A 24,931-nucleotide genomic window follows, 5' to 3' on the forward strand; every position below is an offset into this window, starting at 1 on the left:
AACTTGACAATAAAAACCCCATGAAGAAAGAATGACTGAAAATCTGTCTCGAAAGATCTTTGAAATCTTTGAGAGAAATAAATATTAATTGTATGTATTCTAAATGTGCACTGCTTGTTCATTAAAAGTAGGTTTTGTTGAAATGGCTTCTTGCGTTAATCATACTGGTGTTGATGAAATGACTGGCAAAAATATATATATGTCAAAATGGTCAACTATTACTTAATTTTGAAGGCGGTTCATTTTTAAGATACATATTGATCAAAAACCTACATACTACAAGAAAGGATACCAAGCCTAACAATAGTATAGATTCAGTAGGCTATTGCAGCAATGGGGGGGGGCGAGTCTCTTCTTTCCTCTGATGCAAGTTCGTGGAGAGATCATTCTCAATTGCATGGGGAAGAAAGGAAGGGTTCACCCCTACTAAAGGCAGGTGGGGAAAACATCACACATACCACAGCAAGGACTATGTGGGCTTCTCAAGCTTGGACTGCAGTGGAGAAATTTCTCCTATGCCCATCACTGATACATGCCTGTATAAGTGCGTGGTATATGCATATGGGACGCGGGTGGCGCTGTGAGTTAAACCACAGAGCCTAGGACTTGCTGATCAGAAGGTCGGCGGTTTGAATCCCCGCAACGGGGTGAGCTCCCGTTGCTCGGTCCCTGCTCCTGCCAACCTAGCAGTTGGAAAGCACATCAAAGTGCAAGTAGATAAATAGGTATCGCTCCAGCGGGAAGGTGAATGGCTTTTCTATGTGCTGCTCTGGTTCGCCAGAAGCGGCTTAGTCATGCTGGCCACATGACCTGGAAGCTGTACACCGGCTCCCTCGGCCAATAAAGCGAGATGAGCTCCGCAACCCAAGAGTTGGCCACGACTGGACCTAATGGTCCATGTAATGTAAGACCTAATGGTCTTACAGTGGTGCCTCGCAAGACAAAATTAATTCATTCCGCGAGTTTTTTCGTCTAGCGAATTTTTCGTCTTGCAAAGCACGAAATCCCATAGGAATGCATTGAAATTCAATTAATGCGTTCCTATGGTCAAAAAAAGTCCAAACAAAGCCAAATTTGGTACAACAAGAGTTTATTAAGTGCTCTTTAAAGTCACACATACTGTAAAGAGCATTTCAAAAATTGAAGGAACAATAAATTAAGTTTCTAAACATGACAGAAAAACATTTAAAAATCAACAAAGTGTACAGTACATTTTCTAAGACTCTGGGGGACAACTCGAAGAATGTTCCTTTTCCACTCTTTGCTTCTTGCTGAAGAACCCCCTCCTCAACTGTTCCCCCAGCCACCCACCACACAGAAATTCAAATCCAGAATTTTTTTTTAGAAACAGCAGAGTGGCCTAATGGTCACAGAAAATCATAAAAATGCAGAAAAAACCACACAAGCTTCCAGATTATTGCAAACCCCTCCTCAACTGTTCCCCCAGCCACCCACCACACAGAAATTCAAATCCAGAATTTTTTTAAAAAAACAGCAGAGTGGCCCAATGGTCACAGAAAATCATAAAAATGCAAGGAAAAAACACACAAGCTTCCAGATTCTTGCAAACCCCTCCCCAACACCAAGTCCTTGAATTCCAAACACCCCAACCCAAAATCCAACCCCCCCCCCAAAAAAAAGTTTAACTTACCAAATGGCTGCAAAAGAAGTTTTGGAAAAGCTTCAAAAATCACCAGTCTTCAAAAACCTCAAAAAAGGCTACCACACCGCGTTCTATGAGTTGCTCCTCGAAGTCAAGTCGCAACTGTATTAACGGTGTTAAGAAAAAGGAAACAAACTTGCAAGACGTTTTCGTTTTTCGTCTTGCGAAGCAAGCCCATAGGGAAATTCGTCTTGCGAAGCAGCTCAAAAAATGCAAAACCCTTTCGTCTAGCGAGTTTTTTGTCTTGGGAGGCATTCGTCTTGCGGGGCACCACTGTATATGCATGTAAGAGCCTGCACTTTGGCCACCATTACTGCAACCAGGCTGAAGAAGGTTAGACACTCCTGCTTTTAAAGCCTATATGACTTGAAACTAGGCTATCCAAGGGACTGCATTTTCCTATATAAATCTTGATTTGTTACTAAGATTTTAATCAGAGGCTGCTCTTTGGGGCTCCTTATCATCTGTGGTGAGGTTGTGGTTAACCTGTTAAAGGGCTTTCTCCACTGTTGTGGCCCAACTTTGGAACGTCCCCCCTTGCCCTCTGCCTCATAAGGTTTGCTGGTACTGAACCTAAATTATTTGGTGTCGGTATAAAATATTTTAATTGTCCAGGCCTTTTAGAGTGTTCTTATGGGTGTTTGATATTGTTTTTGGGTTTTTGTTTTATTTTTGCTGCTTTGTTTTTGGTGGGCAGTGAAAACTAACTTTTTTAAGTAACTTTTTTCTTTACAGGTTTTAACTAATGAAATACATATCCATTTTTTGAAAATGAAGAATTATTAATAATATATCTAATTTTTCCCTCTCTGGCTCTTTCTAAGCTCCTTTTCTTTTTCTCTTGTTGTACTGATTCACTTCCTACTCCTTAAGGCCTTGGAATATCTTTTCAAGTTCATTGTGCAGTCTCGGATCCTTTACTCCAGAGCAACTTGTGGAATGGAAGAGGAACAGTTCAGAGCCAGCATCCAAGAGCTTTTCCAGTCAATCAGATTTGTGCTTAGTCTGGACAGCAGGAGCTCAGAGACTCTCCTCTTTACACAGGTTGGAAATATTCAGTGCTTCTGTTAAACTCTGTGTGTGAAACAGGCAAATAGTTTGTGCATGTGGGTGCAGTTGTTGCAAGCTTTGCTCAGGTAATAGCCTTACTTGTAAATTGTACTGGAACCCTTTTATGAAGTAGATCTGCACCAGTTCAGAGATGGAGAGCTGCTACCTTGCATTAAAGTATGTAGGGGCAAGCAGGCATTTTAATTCCCTTTGGTGTTTGATTTAATGCCTTGCTTGTAAGAAAGTTTCAGAATTGGCATGAAGGGAGTGTAATCAATAATGACAAAAGCAGTAGTAGTTCAGACTGAAGCTATTCGTTATAGTAACTGCTATTGGAAAGTTGTACATTGCATGATAATTATAAACCCATAAAATCATCCTCTGTCTAAACATCCTTTGTCTATAATATTTGTTACATATTATTACTGAGTATCAGATTATTCTATCCTTGCTTTAAACTAGCAGCACATTACGCAGTTCAGCTTCTTATGGTGTACTGCTAAATTGTTATGATCCGAGGCACTACATGTGTAGTAAACCTATTGTAACAAGTATCTGCATACTATAGCAGGTGTAGCTTAGTGTACATATATCATTCATTCCTTAGGAGAGGGGTTATTTCAACAATGGGAAGGTGTTGTTTGCAACAACAGCAGTTTTGCTAGTTAACAACCAGCATTCGTAAAAATACTAATACAACAGAAATAACTATACAAAACAACTGCCTTGCGGAATAATCTGTAATTTCATCACATTTTTGAGATTAATCACATAACAATCATTTAAAAAACAAAAACAAAAAACCCATAGCATTAAGATATGCCTATTTTTCTATTGGGTTTAAAATATAGTATATATATGTGTGTGTGTGTGTGTGTGTGTGTGTGTGTGTGTGTGTGTATATATATATATATATATATATATATATATATATATATATATATATATGCTTTCGTAGATTTCCCTTTTCCCAGACCTTTGTTTGAATCTATCTCTGTTTTCCCTCCTCCTGCAATACGAATCTGTGCCACTCTACGAAACCTGCATATATATATATATACACACACACACACACACACACACACACACACACATATTCTACAGTCTTATATCAACTGTCCACTTTTTACCACATGTTGAGACATAATACTAGTCAAGTAGGTAAGTCCTATTAATGTTTTGTCTTCAGCAAACATTTCTCTATAGAAATACCACCAAGCTGTGATGGTTGTCACAGCAATAGTGCTCACAATTGAAACATCTGAGCAATGAAACAATGGCATGGTGGTCCCTAGGTTGTGAAATGACTTCTTCTCAGAGGTGCATCTTGCACCATCATTGTACATTTTCCAGCAATTGGGCAAGACACACCCCACCCTTTTCCCAGACCTTTGTTTGAATCTATCTCTGTTTTCCCTCCTCCTGCAATACGAATCTGTGCCACTCTTTTATTACTCTGATATTGGCTGTCTTTGTAGTTTTTTATTATTTTAATTGTACTTATTTTAATTGTGTATTTCTGTAAGCTGCCCTGGGACCATTTGGTGAAGGGTGGGCTGTAAGTGAAAATGATGATGGAACTCTGTGAGAAAACGCTTCTTGAGGATCTTTGGTAACTCCCACTTTAGCCATGTGCTTGAATCACATGCTCATTAACATGACCAAGACGAGTCTAATTGCTGTATTATTTGTTATTTTATGCTTTGAAGCCATTGAGAAGGGACAACTCTTGATGGCGCTGGTCTCTGCCAACTCTGCCTTTTTCACCAGTTACACATTGATACGTGAGGAGGTTATATATTCGTGAAACTTGACCTGTTTAAATACTTCAAAAGTTTACTTTTTTGTTTCCCACTTGCCACTGTGTTGCCCTTTGACCCTAACTGCCCCATAGGCCCCTCAGCCTGGAGGACAGGTGAGCGGAGCAGGGACATGTACCCCACAAAAATGTGGTGGTACTTCAAGGCCGTCGTTTAATTCTGTAAGTAGTTAACCCCGTATCCTGCACAACCTTTCATCATGGATGTACCCAGTGACTGTTGTCCCCCACCCAATCCATTTCTCTGCACTTAGAACTCAAATACACTGCACAGTTCAATGTTTGCAACTACCAGGTGGTTTTCACAGCACTGGAAATTTAATATAAAGGGCACTAAACTGTCTGCATGAATCAGCTTGATTGTGAGAACCAGTGATTAGAGAGAAGATAACGGTTCAGCTGTTATAGGTTACTGGACATCATCTCATGGTACAAAGAGTGTCTAATAGTGGCATGGGCATGAAAAGTCGTAATAACAAAAATCGTTATTAGAAGACCAGAAAAGTTGAATCTTGGTTATACTTTATTCTCAGTGATAATTAAATATTAATTTAGTCACAAGAAACAGTAACAAAGGGGGAATCAATTTTGGACTGGACTCTCCTCCCCCTGCATTATATTAAGATTTCCTTTGGTGTTGGAACCATACAGCAATGTGTTCTCTCTAATTACAGTTCTTCTGGTGCTCCAATTTCTGAATACATAAACCACTAAAGATGATGCCTTTTGCTCATGAATATGAATTTGATTTTGCATACGTTATACTATATGCACTTAATAAGTCAAGGGATTGACTACTTCCTACAATATTTGGTTGTTATCTACTTGCATTATTTTGGTTATGTTTTTGCGTTTCTTCTGCATTTAGGTCATTTTGAAATAATAAATGGAACGAAAAATATTATGAAATGTTATAAATAATCAAAACCTTAGCAGAAGTCTGTGCCCATCTTTCAGCTCAACTTCCTTGAAATGTTTGAAATATTATGTACAGTGGACGCTCGGGTTGCAAACCTGATTCATGCGGGATGCACGTTTGCAACCCGCGTCTGCACACGCGCGGGTTGCGATTTGGCGCTTCTGCGCATGCGTGACCGCCAAAACCCGGAAGTAACCCGTTCCAGTACTTCTGGGTTTTGGCGGTCCGCAACCCGAAAAGACACAACCTGAAGTGGCTGTAACTCGAGGTATGTCTGTACATCCTTGTTAGTTAAACAAGCCAAAGTTGAGATGAGGGGAAAGTGAAAGTAAACATTGGCAAAGTCCTTTTCCTGTCTGTGTAGGAGGAGGGGAAGGAAGGGCTGGTATGTGCCAGCCTTTTGGCTTCAGTCAGTCTTTTAATTTATTTCTCCAAATTTGTAAACTGCCCTTCATCATGTCAACATGATCCTAGGATAGTTTCCAACAATACACAAATATAGAATGAGCAAAAATTATAAACAAACTAGCAGCCTTGTACCTGGCATCGCTTGAAAATCTTAAGAAACCAACAAATCAGTGCAGTTTTGAAAGGGTCAGTGTGCCATCTTGTTTAAAATGATATGCAGACCAAAGGCTTTGCCTTGGGTCTCAGAAACCATCATGCAAAATATGGTTGTCATATATTGAGAGGTGTCCAAATGCATAGTAAGCAAACAACTTTGCAAAATAGTAGATGTTAGAAAAGCCTAATGAATAAAATAGTATTAGAACAACAGCATAAGACCATACAACTAGTAGTTTGGCTACTAGTGTGAGTTAACTTTAAAAGACAAGGAGAAGAAAAATGTTTTTACCTTCCAACAAAAGCCCATCAGAGTTCTAGGTGATTAAGAGCTTTCAGTACTAATACTAAAACACTGAATTAGACCAGTAGAATATAGGCAGCCAGCACAGATCCTGCAAAATTGGGGTTATATGACTGTGTACAGAATTACCAGCCCACAATCAGATGGAATAATTTTTCACTAGCTGCAGCCTCCAGAGTGCCTTCAAAGGAAGCACAATGTACATTTCAGTAGTCTAAACATGAGATTAGAAGAGCTTGGATTCCCATGGCAAGGCTTTCCCAATTTAGAAATGGCTTGTCGCTGGGACACCAGCTGAAGCTTGCAGCAGGGAGCCTTGACAACGAGTATCTGTGGACTTTTGATCTGTTCCTTCAGGGGGTGTGCAACTCTATTTAGACCAGGAGTGCCTTCATCTTGGCAGGATTTAGCTTCAGTTTGTTCTCTTATTTTAACAATATAATTTGTGAATGTATTGTAGGACTCTTATACATTCCAAGGTATAAGAAATTATAGAATAAAACGATTATTCAGATAGGGATGTAGGATGCAAGGTGAAATGGAAATTTGCATTTATTTATCTTCATTTCATTTTGGATGACCTTATACAATTCTTTTTGGATTACTTAATATTGATTCCTTTTTAATTTTCCATAATTGCTTTTTCACGTGTGTATAACAGAGAAATGTATTATATATGAAGATAAACCTTAAAGTGGGGTTGGATCAGTAGGCTTGGAACAGGTCATTATTTCTCAAACTAACTTTATTTCACAGGGTTGTCGTGGGTGTGTAAATGCTGATGCTCTGAGCCCTTTGGCAGAAGGGCTGGGTACACATAAAAAAAACTAGGACTGTCAACTAATTAAAGAACTGCTCATCAAATGAATGATTGCCTTAACTGATTCATTCATTAATTTAATTGAATGTACAGTGGTGCCTCGCAAGACGAAATTAATTCGTTCCACAAGTTTTTTCTTCTTGCGACTTTTTCGTCTTGCGAAGCACGGTTTCCCATAGGAATGCATTGAAAATCAATTAATGTGTTCCAATGGAAACCGCTTGCCAGGCTGGCGGTGTGGAGAAGGGCTTTTCTCCCCACCGCAAGCCTTCAGGACAGGTACAGGAACAGAGGGGAAGGGGCGCAGTGCTTCTCCTCTGTTCCCGGGGCTTGCGGTGGGAGGAGGGTTTTTCCTCCCCACCACCAACATTCAGAACAGCATTCTGAATGTTGGCGGTGGGAAGGAAAACCCTCCTCCCACCGCAAGTCTTCAGGACAGCCATCCGAAGGCTGGCGCGGGGAAAAGGTCTCTCCGCCCCACCGCCAGCCTTTGGAGGAGCCTTCCGAAGCCTGGCGGCGGGAGGAGGTCTCTCCGCCCCACCGCCAGGCTTCGGAGGAGCCTTCCGAAGGCTGGCGGTGGGGCGGAGAGACCTCCTCCCGCTGCCAGGCTTCAGAGCAGCCTTCCGAAGGCTGGCAGTGGGGCAGAGAGACCTCCTCCCGCCGCCAGCCTTCGGAGCAGCCTTCCGAAGCCTGGTGGTGGGGCAGAGAGACCTCCTCCCGCTGCCAGGCTTCGGAGCAGCCTTCCGAAGCCTGGTGGTGGGGCGGAGAGCCCTCCTCCCACCACCAGCCTTCGGAGCATCCTTCCGAAGCCTGGCGGCGGGAGGAAGTCTCTCCGCCCCACCGCCAGGCTTCGGAGCAGCCTTCCAAAGGCTGGCGGCGGAAGGAGGTCTCTCCGCCCCACCGCCAGCCTTCGGAGGAGGTCCGAGGACAGTGGGGAAGACGCGCTGCGCTTTCCCACTGTCCCGGAGATTTCCCTATGGGCTTTCGTCTTGCGAAGGAAGCCCATAGGGAAATTCGTTTTGCGAAGCGCCTCCAAAACGGAAAACCCTTTCGTCTAGCGGGTTTTCCGTCTTGCGAGGCGTTCGTCTTGCGGGGCACCACTGTATTAAATAAATGTGTATATTATTTTACCTAAATCTAACCTTTTTCAGAGAACTTAAAATTATTGGAATAAAATGCGATCATTGATATTTTCTTTTAATTCTCTGTTATACCAATATGCCACTATTAAAATGGCCTCAATAAATAAAAAAGTATGTCCTTAACTTCCTCCCTCGGTGATTATTAGTTGATTAAGCTGCAGAGTAAGATGTGTTTATTCAATCTAGTGATTGAACAAACTATAGCTTGCAGCAGCAAATAAATAAATGTGATCCCCTGACTGCTGTTCTTTGAGAAGAAGTAATTTATAATTGAGGAATGGTTGTGTATCCTGTATACACTTCTGTCTTTTATCATTCTGGATGGGTTTTACAAAGTCCTGCAAAATCTGTGAACGGAGACAGTATCCTTGTTCACACATAATGTTAAGCCAAACTATAGCTTAGCTCAGAGGAGCAAGCTCCCAGAGAGAATATTGCAACCACTTTTCTCCTCCCTGATCATATTGCTTCTGTGCTTCACTGAGCTAAACTGTAGTTTGGTTTAATATGTCATCTGAACTCAGGCACATGGTTTATCTCTCTCTGAGACATGAACTGCAGCTCAGCACAGAAGCAAAATGATCAGGGAGGAGCAAAATGACCGTGATCACCTCTCCAGGGGTCTGCACATTTGCACATTTGCACATGTTGGGGGTTAAGAACAGGCATTCTGGAGAGATTTGACCCTCTTATTCCTTTTCAACTTATTTTCTTTACCAATCTCCTTGTTTTTAAGAAGATTCCTTTTTTGAATCCAGATGTGACTATGTTGGACTTCTATAGCAATTGTACACACACAGAGAGTTTCATGAGCAAGGGCACCATCATTTAGAGTATCTAGACATCAGTGGTGTGTAGTCAGTGGACTAGGGGGACTAGGCTAATCCCCTAAATGTTCCCCTTTGGGAAGGAGGGATGTTCCCCCTTCCCAAAGCTTGGGAAGCTTCTGCCTGGCTCCGGGAGGAAGGTACAATGCTTTTTTGGAACATCATCCTTTGAGAACACCTCCTCTCCCCCCACTCTACCGGCTGCCCAAAGATCTTCTAGATCTCAATAGCCACAGGCGAAACTAGTCCTTTTATCATCTCCATGGATCACAGATGTGCTCAGACTTCATAGCATTGTAGTTTAAGCACAGGTTTGTTGGTAGATAAAGAAGCAGGGCTGAATTCTTAAATGAGAGGTACTTAGAATCTGTCCTGCCTGCAGACCATGCCTACCTATCTAAAACTCAGATCTCAGAATTTGTGCTGTATGTGGATTTGGTGTCTATGGATTTGGTGTCTATGGTGTATGGACACCATCTTTCAGCCTCCCAAGGTTTTTCTCCTTGTGCAAGGATTCAAAGACCGACAAGCATACAGAGATTGGAGGAGGTAATATGATAGCAGTTTTATTAGATGCCAGATTTGGATGAGCACCAGAAATTTGTTTGTTTCTAGTGGAGGAGAACTGCAGCAATAACTTTGAGGAGAATTTAGTCTTGTAAAGGAGGAAATTCAATAATACATTGGGTTGAGTGAAATAAAACAAGTGGATAGTAAAAGGACGGAAGAAAGGAAAGTACTGAAGTTCACACAGAAAATGAAAGAAAGATGGGGTAAAAGAATGTATAACTGACATTGAGAAGTGGAAAATACTGGAAACTGGGTTTACATTATTATTTTGGTAATTAAAGGGCAATGTGTTGGATTTACTTACTAACTGCACTGGTGAATGAAAGAGGAAAAGTTCTCAGGATAAACGCTGGATCAGTGTTTCTCAAAGCATGGGGCACTACTGGACTTCATTACATTTTCATTTGGGCCTCAGCCCTGCGGCCCATTCCTCATTCATCCATCCCACTTCCCAGCTGTACTGTAGCTGTTTGGTTGGACTCCCCCCCCCCCGTCCTTTTTCCTCCCTCTCTGGCTTCTTGCCAAGCCAATGAAGCCTCTTCTGACTGATTCAGTAGTGATGGTTGCCTGTTCTGCCTCAGAAGAGCAAACTGACATTGGGCAGCACTGGCGGAAGCAGGAAGAGAATGTGGAACAGAATAAAGGTGGACTGGGAGACAGAGGTTGGTGGGAGAAGGGAGGAAGTATGCTGGGGACATTGGAAAAAAATAGAAAGTTAGTTAATGGACAGTATCCAACTAACTTAGGTCGGTGCAGATTTCCACTTGCACAATGGAACTTCTCTCCCCATGCACATCCCACATTCTACTCAAATCTGCTCCAAAAGATAGGAGGGAATGCAGGTAGGGGAGAAGAGGGGGAAGTTCCATTTTGCAAGTGGAAAATCTTGTGCTGATGGAACAGGTTAGTTGGATATTGCCCATTCTATCTTATCACTCCTGTGGGTGTATTTCATGAACAGAATTCTACTCGGGGGGATTCTATATCCATGTGATTGTTTTGTCTTATTCGGAGATCTTGCAACCATTTAAGAGACAAGAGTACCAATTGAAAATACTGCATTGCCATAGAAGTATTTTCAGTGCCTGTTATTTGCATGATTGGACACATATGCCACATAAACATGCTCTCTTCTTGAACCCAAAGAGAGAGAAAAACCCCGGCTAAATAATGTGTTGCAGCTAAGTTACAGTTTGTATACCTTTTAATAAACTTTTGGGGGGAGTTGAAGTGTCTCCATGGTCTCTATCAAAGCATAAATCCAAGATGAAATTAGCAAATCCATAAAAACATAGATTTCTTAATGTGCATTCTGAAAACAGCCAGAAACAGGTGGAGCAATCTGGCAGTCTTTCATTTCCTTCCTCTTACCTTAGTTGGAGATGCTGTTCCCATATGATCATGCATTACTATATCCAGACTTCCAGAAGATAACTTGATTTAATGTGCCAGATATACTCATGTCCTAGAAACAACAATGCTATATAGAGATGGAGCCTTAGTCTGGATTTCATGCTTTACCTTCAAATACGTAGCATCATTTGTGTTCCCTAAAACCCATGATGTTTTATATCTGTGCATTAAAGGTCTCATATTTCTTCATTTTCATTTTAGGCTGCTCTGTTAAATTCCTTCCCTGCGATATTCGACGAGCTTTTGCAGATGTTCACAGTACAGGAAGTCGCAGAGTTTGTGCGAGGAACTCTTGGGAGTATGCCCAGTACAGTGCATATTGGACAATCTATGGATGTCGTTAAATTGCAGTCTATAGCTCGTACTGTAGATAGTCGCTTGTTTTCTTTCTCGGGTAAGAGAGCATTATTCATTTTAATCTATTTACATCTAATAATCTAATTCATTACATATTAATACAACTAAATGTGGACAAAAACTAGAATTGGTTCACAGGTGCTCGTTTTAACCTTTAAAGCCCTATACGGCCTAGGACCCTCATACTTACAGGACTGCCTCTCCTGGTATGCCCCACATAATTATTATTAAGCCATCTCCGATATAATAATAATAATAATAATAATAATAATAATAATAATAATAATAATTTATACCCCACCCATCTGGGTGGCTCTGGGTGCTTCCAACAAAGATTAAAAATACATTAAAACATCAGTCATTTAAAAACTTCCCTAAACAGGGCTGCCTTCAGATGTCTTCTAAACATCAGATAGTTGTTTATCTCTTTGACATCTGATGGGAGGGTGTTCCCCAGGGTGGGCGCCACTACCAAGAATGCCCTCTGCCTGGTTCCCTGTAACCTCGCTTCTCGCAGGGAGGGAACCGACAGATGGCCCTCGGCGCTGGATCTCAGTGTCTGGTCAGAACGATGGGGGTGGAGATGCTCCTTCAGGTATACTGGGCCGAGGCTGTTTAGTGCTTTAAAGGTCAACACCAACACTTTGAATTGTGCTCGGAAACGTAGGTAGGTAAAGGTACCCTTGCCCATATGGGCCAGTCGTGTCCGACTCTAGGGTTGTGCGCCCATCTCACTTAAGAGGCCGGGGGCCAGCGCTGTCCGGAGATACTTCCGGGTCACGTGGCCAGCGTGATGAAGCTGCTTTGGCGAGCCGGCACCAGCGCAGCACACGGAAACGCCGTTTACCTTCCCGCTATAAAGCGGTACCTATTTATCTACTTGCACTTAGGGGTGCTTTCGAACTGCTAGGTGGGCAGGAGCTGGGACCGAAAGACGGGAGCTCACCCCACCGTGGGGATTCGAACTGCTGACCATGAGATTGGCAAGCCCTAGGTGCTGAGGTTTTACCCACAGTGCCACCCGCGTTGGAAACGTACTGGGAGCCAATGTAACAAAAGATTGTAAAACATTTTATACACCAGACATTCTATACACTTGTCAGTGTTGTACAGAAGATATCAGTTGACTTGCCAATGCTCATGTTCAAATAAGTAGGTAACAGAGGAATGTTATTAATAAGGTATATATTGGTTTGTCCAAGCTAACCTGAATTAATTCACCCGGTATGTTTTGACTTCATGTACAGCCAGTGTGCCATTTCTATTTAAGGTCTAGTAGACAGTTGCCAGTGCCATCTATTGTGCTGCTGTCTCATGTGACCTTTGGCTTACTCCACTCCTGTACAAACCAACATTAAACACCAGCAGGTTATTGCCACTGGTAAATTGACAATTCACACGTGGTTTTAATCCTATTCACTGCAATGGAAATTATGCATGTCTTTTGTAACACTGTGTAAATTAATTCTTTGTTTCGAATTTGAATTTGAGTAAAAAATGGATTCCACTCAAACTTTGTTTCCTGGCAGTCCCTAATTAAGCTGGCATGCTGTTTATAAAGGGGCCAATTAAGTGAATTTTATTGTGCCTTTGTCTATTATTAATGCTAGCTTTTTCATTTTTACATGCATGCCTTTGAATAACAATGAGGCTTCTTATACCAATAGCTGAAACTCTCTCGTAAGAAAATGTTGCCTTTTGTTTCGCACTTCTAGAATCCCGGCGCATCCTGTTACCTGTGGTTCTTCATCATATTCATCTTCACCTTAGACAGCAAAAAGAATTGCTTATCTGCTCTGGAATCCTCAGTAGTATCTTCTCCATCATCAAAACTAGTTCTGTGGTAAATTATATGCCTGCCTTTGTATTACACTCCTAAGAATTTGAACTATGAATTGTGTACAGCTATTTGTGGCCTACTTTCCACAGGTGTATACTGAATTTTGGGACATGTCGAGTAGGAATTTGCCATATAATTATTACCTGTGAGGGCTGTGCATATGCAGTACAACACAGTAGCAACGGCGAAACTGTAGATATGTATGGTTGTATGATCAGTGCTTTTGTTATCATTGAAAAGGAAAATTTGATCCTTTAAAAGATTTCCCAAAGCTACAATCCTATGCACAATTATCAAGGAATAGTCCCATTGAACAAAGTAGGATTGTGCTCCTACTTTAGCAGAATCATGAAATTGCTAAGATTTTATGCTTGTGACACACAGCATTCAGACTACATTATGCCCTAGACATTCATTCTCCTAAGTCCCTGCATTAGTTCCAAAATTGTCCATGAAAATGTTGGGTCCAGTTTGGGTACTCAGTTTTACAGGATCAAACAGATAATGGCAATGATAAAATGAAAAAATTCTTTCCAGTAGCACCTTAAAGACACTGAAACAGAAGTAGCCAGATCCCTCTATATAGTGAGAAGGGATCTGGCTACTTCTGTTTCAGTGTATCTGAAGAAGTGTGCATGCACACGAAAGCTCATACCAAGAACTAACTAACTTAGTTGGTCTTTAAGGTGCTACTGGAAAGAATTTTTTTATTTTGACTATGGCAGACCAACACGGCTACCTATCTACTAATGATAAAATGATTATTCTAAAATTATCCAGTTAATGTAGTGATTGCTATTTTCAGGGGGAAAACCTTCTTTGAGTTATACATTTCGGAAATTAGTTTGGATACAAACTCTTAAGAGCTGAAGGGTCTATATTAAGCAACTTTTACAGATTCAACTGGACCATCTTAGATAATAATGTGTGGGCAGCATTTTGGACCCACTGAATACCTTCGGCATACCATTTCCATTCCATAGGATGATAACTGTCTGCTTTTTTAAACTGCTTACTGTAGGAGACAGATGTCATTGAGGAGGTAGAAATGATGGTGGAGAGCCTCCTGGATGTACTTTTACAAACTTTACTTACTATCATGAGTAAATCACAATCTCAGGAGGCGGTAAGAGGACAACGTTGCCCACAGTGCACAGCTGAAATCACTGTTAGTAACTAACAATCAGGTTCTATTTCCTTCTTATCTAACCTTCTCCCTTTCCCTCAACACAGCATTTCACCTTATTCCACCTTTCCTGCATGAACTTTTACCTACTTCAAAACTGAAAACCTTGCCCTTCATTCCAGTGGTAAAGTTAAGCACAGCCGCCATGGTGCCACTCATTTACTTAGCTACTCAAAGGAGCATAGATCATATTGTGAATTAGTTGCTAGTCATTGGCTGCCGTAATTGAAAGTTATCAGTGGGCACCATAATAAAATGCTAAGTAATTCCTCACTGAAGGAGACTATTATTCTATTTATCCCTGGAAAGCTTTTATACAATTTGTCCTGTTTTTTCTAATTAGTCAAAATTATGAATCTTTATAGAAGAGAAAATGATATTACATCACATGCTGAGAAGGCTATAGAAAGCACCAGAGCCCTAATCTAGAGAGAATTGCAAACTATTTGAGGCTGGATTATTTAAATTCTGCGTGGGGGTGGCAGGGAGAAATTATATTCCTTTTTTTCCCTTTTCCACTGGAGGGAGACAAATCAAATTCTTACCCTAACTTTATCCATCCTGAATTTATTGGACTAAATAATTTCCTATGTTGTTTTTTTAATTGATATTATGCCTCTTCAACAAAATAGACTACTCAGTATGAATTTACCAAATAGAAATCTTAATTTGAAATGATCAAGACAAGTACTTTAAAATCCATACACATGTGCTTTGCTTTCACAAGTATTGAAACATTTTCACCCCTTACTCCTTTTCCCTCTACCCCAAAGGTATTTTTTGTTATATGAATTGAACATGTGATCATTCTAATAAAATAATTCTTCATTGGGATTGGCAGGGGGAATATGTGTCCTGTCTTTTGTCTCTACTTCGTCAGATGTCTGACACTCATTTCCAACATTTACTGGAGAATTTCCAAAGCAAGGATGAATTAAAGGTAAGCTAAGAACCAACCCTAATCATATATATTTTACCAGTAGAGCTGATGAAAAATAGCAGCAGTGGACTATATCACAAGTTTTCAGAATGATTTTCAATATTTATCTGTTGCATATTAAGTGGTGCTGTGGTCTAAACCACTGAGCCTATTGGGCTTGCGGATCAGAAGATTGGCATTTTGAACCTGTGCAGTGGGATGAGCTTCCTTTGCCCTGTCCCTGTTTCTGCCAACCGAGCAGTTTGAAAGCACACCAATGCAAGTAGATAAAAAGGTACCGCAGCAGTGGAAAGGTAAACAGCGTTTCCATGCGCTCTGGCTTCTGTCACAGTGTTCGTTGTGCCAGAAGCAATTTAGTCATGCTGGCTGCATGACCCAGAAACCTGTCTGTGGACAAACGCCAGCTCCCTCAGCCTGAAAGCTAGATGAGTGCCGTGCCGCATAGTCACCTTTGACTGGACTTAACCAAACAGGGGTCCTTTACCTTTACCTTACAGTTATACAAACTATAACTTCAAAAATCATGTATGCAGTTTTCAGGAGCAATTGCAATTGCAAAATGCCTGGCTTGCTTTCAGCATATTTGCTAGGTAGGTGTCCTGAGACATTTCCCCCTCTGCTTTGATCTTCTTGCCGCAAATTCTTTCGCAGAGGAAGGAGCTGCAGTTTCACACTTTGCCTAGCTCCAGATTCCCTTCCCCTGCAGAAGTGAAGACTGGGAGGGTGCTCAGAGGGCCAGGTGAAATCTGTTTACAACAGCATCCAGCTTGTTGGGTGGGGTTATCTCACCTCTGACATACATGAAACAACTTGGGAAAAGTCTCTGGACATTTGGAATATGATGTCATCAATATATCAGTGATACCCAACTCTGTCTCCTGTTCAGGGAGGCTGTGGAGGTTCTGAATCTATTCCTGAGAATAGGAATAGATTAGATGTGAACTAACAATTTGAAATGTAATCCCGACAAGAGACAATTGCTTCTGATAAGTAGAATGATGGCCTCAGTGATAGAGATGTGGCTTGTTTTTAGAAGAGGTTACTATTTCCTTGAAAATTGGGTTAGCAATAAATGAATCCTCCTGGATTCTGAGGTGGTGGCTGTGGCCAGGCAAGTTTCTGGAGAAGGAAAGCACTGAACATGGTACAAAAACAATAGTTGAATCAAGGTTGAATTACTCCTGCACACTCTGCAAGGGGCCTTTGAAAATGATGAGAAACTGCAGCTGGTTAAAAAAGGGGGGGAGCTAAAGTTTTGACTTGAAGTTTTTTTAGCACGTGGCTCCTCTTTTATATCGGCTTCACTGATTATGAATCTAGATTCAAAGTGCTAGTTGTTACTTTTTAAGACCTAAATGGTTTAGAACGAGAATACCTGTAGCACTATCCTGCACAGGAATATTGTGACACAGGCACATCAGGTGGCCACCCTCTCCTATAAGGGTAGCAGTGTTGCAGTAGTCAAACAAAAAAGATAAAATTACAGCAAATAGAATAATGGTTTGCCTACAATTCTGCCATTGATTACCATATTTTTCCATGTATGATGACCTTTTTCTTATTTTTTGTGATGAACTGAGGGTCGTCTGATACATGAGTTAATATGCTAAGTAAGCTGGTGCTGCGGCAGTAGCAGGAAAATGTCAGAGGGGAGGCTGCTTACCCACTCTTCCTGGCTTAGGAAGAGTATTTGGTGAGTGCCAGTATGTTGTGTATTACGGCACCAGTTCCGTCAGCCAGAGCGTAGAAAAGCTGCTCAATGACTCAGCGAACTTACAAAAAAGGCTCAACAACTGTTGAGGGCTTCCAAAAATAGGGGTCGTCTTATACAAGGGGTCATGTTATACACGGAAAAGTACAACAGTTTCTTCCTTTCTGCTAGGAATTTCTGCTAAAGACTTTCTGCGTATTTCGAAATCTGATGAAGATGAGTGTCTTTCCTCGGGATTGGATGGTGATGAGATTGCTCACCAGCAAGTGAGTGCACACGTAATTTAGAATGCTCAAATATTTTGGGTTTTTTTTTCCTTGAAAATGATATGCTTTTTCTCTAGATGCAGGATTCTTGTCTGGAATTCATGGTGCTGTTTTTAAACCTTTAAAACAGGTGTGACTGACTTTTGCCTCCCCCCCCCTCCCCAATAATGCTGAACTGCAAGTTCCATAACCCCTGCCTATAGACGATGTTGGTTTAGGCTGATGGAAGTTGTAGTCTAAGGATATATGGAGGGCCACACATTACTCACCCCTGCTTTAAAGTTGTAACCTTTAAAGTTCTAGCAGGTTTGGGGGTGATATACCTTAGGGCACGGGTGTCAAACACAAGGTCCGTGGGCCGAATCCGGCTCGCCAGACCTCGTCATGTGGCCCGTGTAGCCGCCGCCGGCCGCCAGCCTTCACCTTTTATTCTTGCTTCTTCTTCTTTTTTGACACAAGAAAGCTGCCTCTTCAGCGCATGCGCGGCAGCCTATAAGCCAGAGAACATCTGCCCTCTAGCGGCGCCGGCCGTTCTACACAGGAAACCTCCACTTTACACATAGTCCTACAGATACAACCGACCCTTTGAGGGTGACCAAACTGCTGATGCGGCCCCCGATGAATTTGAGTTTGACACCCCTGCCTTAGGGAGACTTTTCTCTAACATGTGCCCTCTCAGGTTATGATCTTTAAATGGGCCCAGGTTTGTGTGCCATCGCAGTCGTTAACAGAAATAGAAATAGTCATGGTCCCCTTCTGTTTTGTGACATCTCTTCGGGTTACTAAGGACTGCAGCTCAGTGGAAGAGCACATGCTTTTCATGTAGAAGATCTCGGGTTCAGTCTCACCTTCTCCAAGTAGGGTTGGGAAAGATTCTTGTCTGAAAGCCTGAAGACTTGCTTTCAAGCAGTATAAAGCTAGATAGACCAATAGGCTGACAAATGGCCTAAAAAAACTTAAATGCCGGTTCAAATAAAGCATACTTGTGTGTTTACAAACATTTCCGCAATGTAGTTGTTAAGTTGTGGGTGAACATATCAGACGACACAGCGATTCTTCCAAAGCAGCTCTTTATTTGTAAGCTGGAACAGAACTGAACTGAGGAGCTCAGTCAGCCTGCTTATATAGAGCTCCAGAACAATCGTAACTGTTGCAACTTTCTAAAACTATCCAATCACTGAACGTCACTTTCGATCCTTCATTTGCAGTATGAAGGTACCCCCCTGCAGTATCTACAGTATCCCCCTGCTGGCCCAGGGTGAGAACTTCAGTACATAACAGTAGTCTCTTTTCTTATTACAGTATAATAGTTACAACAGTTCAGTTTCTGTCCCCTGCACTGCACAAGAATTTCACAGAAACAGATTTTGATTTTAAGGTAAGGAATGCCATTAACCCCTTTGTAAAATTATCACATCCTTAGCATTGCATCTCTTTCCAGAAACAGCATATACCGTATTTTGAACTAATCGTTACATCTGAGTTGGTGCCATTGTGATTATGTTAGGATTCCGTATAACACCTTTGGAAGAATAAACTGATTTGGGGGTAAAATTTGTTTGCTGCATGTTTGTGAACAAAGGATATGTTCAGCTGTGTCCTGCTCAGAATAATCCCACTGAAATTAATGAACCTAAGTTAGTCAGGGCAATTAACTGCAATGGGTCTACTCTGAGTAGAACTAGCAAGGCTACCACCCAAAGTTTATATCCAGTATACATATTTGTCTTTTATGATTAATTAATTTTTTCTGATTTCTAGGTGTGGAACTCCTATTTCAGTTTGTCAGTCTTGTTTATAAATCAGCCCAGCCTGCAGCTAGAATCTGTTACTCCAGCAAAGCGTAAAAAGATACTGGACAAGTAAGGACATTTAATTTCCATCCTCAAGTGTTTGAGAAAAAAGGCTCATATTTATCACCCTATTTCTTATATATTACAAGAATGAGAAAAAGCACCTGAGATTCCATAAAATGCAATCTAACAGTCAAATCCAATGTTGTTTGAATGGGTTCCCCCTCTTTCTCTTCCCTCACTTCCCCAAGTCTGCTCCCAAGTGTTTGGAGCAAATGGAAGGAGGGGGAGCTGCAGGAAGGAAGAGAGGAAATTCCTACAGAGTGAGAGTCCATTCCACTTGTGTGTGGACACCATTGCTTTTAATCCTAAATATTGCTTGTCCATTAAAGAAAACCTGTTTTGAATAGCTAACACTTTGCTGCATTTAATTCTCTCAAGGTCTGTGTCTTTGCCTCTGTTCCAGGTATGGTGACATGCGGGTGATGATGGCGTATGAACTGTTCAGTATGTGGCAGAATCTAGGTAAAGTTGCCTTCCAATTTTATCTTAACGTCTATATTTATTCCAAATATGTATTGTTTAGCCATAAGTATAAGTAGATCATACAATGGTACAATAGTATACCACTTAAAATACAATTAAAACAAAATAATAGTACAATCCATTACAATATCCAATATTTTCTACTGTAAAAATTATAACACTATCACAATAACACACACAGCATAAAGAGAGAGCTCCTACTCATTTCCAATTCCACTCAACATTATAACAGCAGAGTAGACAATTTATCTGCTATCTGACATTCTTCATCCACCTTCATTATTCTAAATCATGCTGGCCATCCATCAACTGTATGGGATTTGGCTCATTCCTTTCTGTCTAGGGCAATTATATACACTGCACTACAGCACTATATGTTCCAAAGTTTCAACAGCTGGTAGTCTGAATTGACATCAGCAGTGTTCCAGAAGAAACCCTATGAAATATCCTAACGTAACTTCAGAAGTGAAACTATTTATATCTTTCCAAGGTGACTGAAATGTTGAATATGCAAGTTCTGCTCTGTATGGCAAATACATGACGTCCTGACACCCAGTGTCAGGTAGAAGGGATGTGTTCTTTGGGCAGTAATCTATGCCAACAACTCATAGAAATCCAAATCAAAAATATGCTGACCCAACAAGTTTCAAACCTTTACTTTCTTCTATTGTATTGGAATGCAACATTGTGATCATGTTAAAAGCACCCAGATTTTATTTTTTTAAGGGTAAGCAAGTGGATTGACCTCTTGCACTGCCTGAATAATTGGATATTTTAAATTGTCAGAATGATGGTCTGTACAAGAGTGGCAAGAAAAGATGCAAAGGGAACTGTATAAATACATTTATATTTTTCTGTTACCAGGTGAACATAAAATTCACTTTATTCCGGGAATGATTGGCCCCTTTCTCGGTGTCACACTGGTCCCACAGCCAGAGGTCCGCAACATCATGATCCCAATTTTTCATGACATGATGGACTGGGAGCAGAGGAAAAATGGCAACTTCAAGCAGGTAAGAAGTCTCTTCAGCTCTTTTAATGTCACAGGTTGTTTTTTTTTATTTCTCCATGATTGATTTACAGGAAGAAAGTTTTACATCTACAAAGGGAAGCATTATAGCTTTTTAAATATTAAGCATGTATGAACAAATAAATATACGCACAATATTTGCAAATCTCCTGGAGGAGTTCTAAAATCCATTTTGGTTGCTCTTTCACACTTTTTTTTATGAGAACAGAAAAGGCCAGAGCAAAGCTATCAAAAGTGGGAATGGGAGCAGGGGAATAAATTTGGCACTGCTGCTTCTCAACAGAGTCCCAAGGCACGTTGCGATGCCAGTTTTCTAGTGTGTTGCTGCCGTGTTACATGGGGCACCTGCATCTGAAGTTCTCTTGTTTGTGAATTGCTGGAAGAGTGTTCTGTCACCAGCAAACTCAGCAAGCAAGAGGAGAAAATAGGCAGGGGGAAACAGGAAGAGAGACGTGGAATGAAACGAGGGAGTTGCTGAGAAATGTTTGGGATGTGAAGAGAGAAAAGGATGGAAGATTAACAGAGGGATGGGATCAGAAAGCTCCAAAGCAATGCAGACAGAAAACGGGGTTCATTTTGGGAAGCAGTGAGAGCCATGTGAGATGTGGAAGCAGAGTAAAAGAGGGCAATGCACATAGAAAGCAGACAGCAGATAAAGTGTTAGGGTTGCAGAGAAGCATGTAGGAGGGGAAACAGAAAAGGGGAGTGTAGCAGGTGGGGGTTTAGAGACTGGTGCAGAGAAAGGAGAGAGTGTAAAGTGAAAAAGATTGTATTTGGCTTTCTTGATCACAGAGGCTGAGTGCAGGGCTATTTTCCAGGCTCAGAGGGGGATTTGTGCCTAGAAGGGGAAAAGAGAGCCCCATTCACAACCTCTAGCATGCAGTCCTGTGCTAAACAAGCCTGTACAACTGGAGGTGTGCAGTTTGCTCTCTTGTCTCCTTTCTAATCTTAATAGAACAGTAACTATTTAAGAGCTGCTGGAAAGCAAAAGAATTGGGTGAGTAGCTAGTTTTATATCTGAACAACTAATTTTAGCTACATAATGCATCTGCATGAACAAATATTTTATAAGAATACCACAAAACTGGTAACAAAATATACCTGAACCCTACACCATCTGGAAATGAAGTGTGGGTTTTCTAAAGTCTGACATCCATTTGTTGAATACATCAAAGCAAAAGAACATGATTGGCAGCTGCCCTCTTCACGTGGACTCATTTGGAAAACATATTCTTGAATAATATACTGATCAAGGACAACTGCTTGGAATACTACCACTATTGCCTCTCTCCTCATATCTTTCCTTTCTTGCTTTGATCTTTCCTCTTTCTCTTTATTGTTGTTATTATTGCTTGTTGTGCATAAAAACAATTACAGGATAAAGAATACCACAAAACTTGCTGAAGAACAAAATAAAATTTCATAAGGAAAGTGGGTCACATATAGAGACTTTCCAGGTGTTTTTCACCATTTCTCTCAGACATCTCATGATAACCCTTGTTCCTGTATAATGAGAAGGGGCACATATAGGGGGGCCACCAAGTGGCGCATTGGAAGATGGCCGACAATAACATCTCTCCGACCCACATGAGGTAATTAAGAGGCTGCTATGGGAAGTATGCAGTCTTCCCGACCCCCCAAGGAGATGGGGGGACTGCCTTGCCAGCGGTGACCATAATGCACCCCTGGATTCGAAAGAAGGGGTGCCGTCCACTTGGCACCAGCCCTCGGTGAAGTCGGCTCTTCCTGATGCTGTTTCCAATCTGCGCGTGCTGGTTCACTTTAGTTCGAAAATATAATTGGAAATATATGATTGGAAAGAAGCTAAAGCACATACATCAGGCAAAGTTCGAGAGATAAGACTGCTGATTAATGGATCTCTGGGATCGGAGCGGCGGGCGTGACAAATAAATCAAGTGATGAAGCGCCACTAAGAGACTGGTATGTCTGGAGTGAAGAAGGGGGGTGGAGGAAAAAACTTTTCTTTTCTTTGCCTTATGTGAGTATTAATAACCCTGCACCCCTGTCGAGAACCAGCTCAACATCAGTAAGAAAATCAGTCTCACACCAAGATGACTTGAAGAAAAAGCTTTGGCTTTAGCCATGCAATGTTTATTGTGCGCAGTGAAAATAAGATCATCCTCTCTCCTCCAGCACTGCGCTTGCTCTGTCTGGTACTCAAAAGTAACAATCAAAGGAATACAACCTTGCCCTTGCCCACACAGACAAAGAGAGTGTTATGCTACGTGAGCCAATCATTAGTCTAGCATGAGGTGTTCACGCGCTCATCATGCTCTTAACAATATCTCGTGCTGTAAAATCACTCTGCAATAATAAGAACTCTGCTCATGCTCTTATGTACAAGCAATCATTTTCCCACACACCCCAAAGAAAGAAGAATCACCGCATTTTACTAATCACAAGCAGGAATTCAAAAACTGTGTGGGGTGAATTAATGATCGAAGAGAGGACTGGTAAATATCGGAGAATGGAAAAATTCTATGACGCAGTTTTAAATGGCGTCTCACAAGACAGGCTTGTCTAAGAAAGACTGAGGGAGGAGGACCAGGATTATTGGAATGTGAATGATGATTGGAATGCGATCTTAACCTGGCAGAGCCCTCTATGAGATATTTGACAAGCCTGGGAAAACTAAAGGGCAGACCGAAGATAAATTTTTGAAGGAGGAGGGGAATGGTGGCTGTCCCTATGAGATATGACTTGTGGAGTGTGTAAAACCCACACAGACGATGTTTGCTTCCAACCTGCTTGTGAAGATTATCAGAGATCGCAAAGAAAGGAATATATGACAACAACAAGAAGATGAAGAAAGTAATAAAGAGACTATCTGGATAGAACTGTTTAATTAAAGCAGTAATAGAAGTGATGTTTGGACCCTCGTTCGGAGCTTGATGTATGGGTACCCCCAACAAAATTTAAAAATCTGGCTGTATAATTTGGAATTAATGTGATTTGAAATAATGTGATTTGATTGGCCTGTTAATAAAAATTATGTTTAAAAAAGAGAGAGAGAGAAGGGGCACATATAGTCCTGCTAGGACAGGGGGAAAGAATTACAGGAGTCCTGGAAAAGTGTGTGGGTGCCTGGAAAAAGTAAGTTATTGGCAGGCAGTTTCAAATAATGCAGGATAATGTGAGAAGGGCTATTGATGGGCCTTGTAAGCAATATCACAGGGCGTCTCGTAGACTATGAAATCAAAAGAGCTGCTTACCCCACTGAAAATTGTTTGTGAAGCTATAGTTAGTGGTTTGATGAAATAGTAGTTTGCCAGAAATAGTAAAAGAGTTTTAATGAATGCAACAATACTCTGAACAGATGCATAATATTTTCATAGAAGAAACTGAGTGTCTAGAGCAGGCTTCCTCAACCTCAGCCCTCCACATGTTTTTGGCCTACAACTCCCATGATCCCTTGCTAGCAGTACCAGCAGTCAGGGATGCTGGGAATTGTAGTCTCAAAACATTTGGAGGGCCGAGGTTCAGGAAGCCTGGTCTAGAGGGATCCTGAGATTTAGTATAGCCCTTTAATTTTCACTAATGTTACAGGAAGGTACCTTGGAAATGGTGAAGGAAAACATCTAGCTCAGGAATGATGGCAAGGATTGGGTTACTTTCAGAGCATTTGTCTTCTATTGCTAGCAGGTAGTATAAAGCAGTAGAATAAATGTTCCATAGATTTATTTTTCTTAGGTTCTCACTTGTTCTACCAAAAGATAAATAAATAAACAAGCAATCTAGGGAAGAAGACAGGGTTACAAAAATAAAACAAGCCCATGTTACTTTTGACTCAGTCAAAAAAGACCTTGAATACTGTGGTGTGACAGTGTTAGAGACAAATGAGGCAAGTTATTCTCCAGGTTGAGCTATTGTTTTACTACATTTAAATCAGGTCAGTGCTGCTTTGGAAATGTTTTTATATGAAGGCAGAAATCATCCATCCTTTCATAAAAGCAGGCTTCCTGCAGAGATGAACCATAAAATATAATTTCCACAGCCTCCTTGATGTTTGGAATATATAAAGGCAGCTACTGTCTTACAATTGCTTCCTCTCTAATACAGGTGGAAGCAGAATTGATTGACAAGCTTGACAGCTTGGTATCGGAAGGAAAAGGAGATGAGAACTATCGGGAGCTCTTCAGTCTGCTGTAAG

General features: G+C 41.2%; 1 protein-coding gene across 1 annotated transcript in view; it reads left to right on the forward strand.

The window, feature by feature from the left end:
- Window positions 1–24,931, forward strand: part of DOCK3 (dedicator of cytokinesis 3) — a 141,913-nt gene that overhangs the window by 75,306 nt on the left and 41,676 nt on the right. Inside the window, exons 21-31 of the mRNA XM_082212079.1 lie at window positions 2,537–2,707; window positions 11,293–11,485; window positions 13,164–13,291; window positions 14,310–14,456; window positions 15,316–15,414; window positions 17,297–17,391; window positions 18,694–18,769; window positions 19,153–19,253; window positions 19,651–19,709; window positions 20,595–20,743; window positions 24,841–24,926. Of these exons, the coding sequence (XP_082068205.1) occupies window positions 2,537–2,707; window positions 11,293–11,485; window positions 13,164–13,291; window positions 14,310–14,456; window positions 15,316–15,414; window positions 17,297–17,391; window positions 18,694–18,769; window positions 19,153–19,253; window positions 19,651–19,709; window positions 20,595–20,743; window positions 24,841–24,926 (1,304 nt within the window). The remainder of the gene's footprint in view (window positions 1–2,536; window positions 2,708–11,292; window positions 11,486–13,163; window positions 13,292–14,309; window positions 14,457–15,315; window positions 15,415–17,296; window positions 17,392–18,693; window positions 18,770–19,152; window positions 19,254–19,650; window positions 19,710–20,594; window positions 20,744–24,840; window positions 24,927–24,931) is intronic.

Source organism: Podarcis vaucheri, assembly GCF_965113315.1.
Source record: "Podarcis vaucheri genome assembly, chromosome: 2".
Lineage (NCBI taxonomy): Eukaryota > Metazoa > Chordata > Lepidosauria > Squamata > Lacertidae > Podarcis > Podarcis vaucheri.